This window comes from Formica exsecta, unplaced genomic scaffold (genome assembly GCF_003651465.1).
Source record: "Formica exsecta isolate Colony F162 unplaced genomic scaffold, ASM365146v1 scaffold607, whole genome shotgun sequence".
Classification (NCBI taxonomy): Eukaryota; Metazoa; Arthropoda; class Insecta; order Hymenoptera; family Formicidae; genus Formica; species Formica exsecta.
Genome location: NW_021853356.1, coordinates 57,540 through 59,610, shown reverse-complemented (window position 1 = coordinate 59,610; position 2,071 = coordinate 57,540). Strand labels below are relative to the sequence as shown.

Sequence of the window (2,071 nt, the reverse complement as noted above, 5' to 3'; positions counted from 1 at the left end):
ATAAGATGCTTGGGTATCTTGGCATACGTTTGACAAAAATAGAAACAGTCGACGCTCGAGTGTCGACCCATTGCAAAGTACTCTTATCGTATCTTGCTTATCGCATGCCACGACGTCAAAGATAAAAATGGAATTCGGAAGCGCCTCGCTCGGTGGAATAACGTCACTATTATTAGAGAATGTAAAATAACCAATTTCATCGATCGATAATAGCAAATTTTCCAAGTATCGATATTTCGGTTGTTGAAGTGATTTCGAATATACGTACACATTCTCGAAATGTACACCGTGTGGACTTTCTATCAACACGTTAGTCTTACCGCAATTCAAAGGACCGCAAATAATACCGCGTATAGTAGTCGGCAGCATGTGTCCGTGCTTGCGTATTCCTTTCTCGGACATTACTCGTGTTTTATCGTCAAAATTTATCACTTTGATTATCGTCGCTTGTCGCGCGAACCGCATGTTTGCTCTCGCAAATCTCAAATCAGATTTTGGAAAATGAGTCATCGGGGCCCTATTTATAGAGGCGCACCAAATCGAAACCGCTCAGTCTCAAAAATGTTTCTTCTTCTATCAGTTGACAGCGATATTCTCGAGCTTACCACCGAACAGTTACAGATTATCCCCAAGATTGTTTTACTGCGAGACTTTGGTAGCTACGTGGAACAATTGTGGGACAAGCTTCCCGAACATATAAAAGCTGACTCAGAGGTTCAACAGTATCGTCGATGCACACGACATTATAATTTGCCGTGGCAACAAACACATCTCAGATCAGATTTTTGGAAAATGAGTCATCGGGGCCCTATTTATAGAGGCGCACCGAATCGAAACCGCTCAGTCTCAAAAATGTTTTTTCTCCTATCGGTTGACAGCGATATTCTCGAGCCTACCACCGAGCAGTTATAGATAATCCCCAAGATTGTTTTACTGCAAGACTTTGGTAGCTACGTGGAACAATTGTGAGACAAGCTTCCCGAACATATAAAAGCTGACTCAGAGATTCAACAGTATCGTCGATGCACGCGACATTATAATTTGCCGTGCCAACAAACACATTTCGACGGTCCAACACCGTTAATAAAAGACTGCGGCAAATGCCAGCAAAAATTATAAGAGGTGGTGGTTTGTTAAATCGTGCGATAAACGCACTTCCTATCGAATTACATATTCCAGGCTATCAGTTTTGCGGACCGGGAACTCATTTAGAAACGCGATTGGCTAGAGGCGATCGAGGTATCAATCCATTGGACGCCGCGTATCGCGAGCACGACATAGCTTATTCCCGAAGCAACGATCTCGGTCAACGACACGTTGCAGATAATATACTCGCCACGAAGGCGCGAACACGTATTACCGCGAGAGATTCGACTATTGGTGAGAAAGCAGCCGCTACAGCTGTTTGGGCGGCTATGAAAGCAAAGACAAAATTCGGTATGGGGATGAAAACAAAAAAATCATCGATGAAGAAAAAGACTGCGAAAAAACGAATACTTCCTATAGCGAAGCGCGGTGGTATCTTACCCATTTTACCATTATTGGGAGTTCTCGGTTCATTGGCTGGCGGAGCAGCGGGAAACGCAGAAGCAGTGAACGATAGCAAGGCGGCGCAACGTCAGCTCGAAGAAATGCAGCGTCATAATCGCGCCATGGAAGGTCACGGTCTTTATCTCGCTCCATACAAGCGCGGACAAGGGTTCTCAGCAGCGGCCAAGAAAAAGAAACGTCAAAATAAAAATGCCTGCCGGTGTAACAACTAATGTACAATGGGAACAACTTGCAAGACGTATGCGTATACAACTTTTTAGAGGCGTTTTCATGCGCAATAATTTACCGATAAACGGTATACGGCGAAATGAGAGCGGTATCGTCAATTTGGATGACGTCGATGGTTTCGGTACTCATTGGGTTGCATATGCAAAGAGGGGAGATCGTGTAGTATATTTCGATAGTTTTGGAAATCTTCGACCGCCCAAGGAATTAGTGCGATATTTTGGACAGAATGTAACAAATATAGAATACAATCACACGGCCTATCAAAATTATAATCAAAGTATTTGTGGACAAT

At 43.6% G+C, this 2,071-nt stretch overlaps 1 protein-coding gene across 1 annotated transcript; it reads left to right on the top strand.

Annotated features, from left to right (window-relative positions):
* The first annotated feature begins 385 nt into the window (after nt 1–385).
* On the top strand, nt 386–1,763 carry LOC115242546. The gene is made up of 2 exons (XM_029818933.1): nt 386–769; nt 1,061–1,763. The coding sequence occupies exon 2, from the start codon at nt 1,101–1,103 to the stop codon at nt 1,761–1,763; it is 663 nt and encodes a 220-aa protein (XP_029674793.1). The 5' UTR covers nt 386–769; nt 1,061–1,100.
* Nucleotides 1,764–2,071: the final 308 nt, after the last annotated feature.

What these genes read in the sequence shown, in the direction of transcription:
- LOC115242546 (XM_029818933.1), top strand. Translation starts at nt 1,101, where the DNA reads ATGCCAGCAAAAATTATAAGAGGTGGTGGTTTGTTAAATCGTGCGATA.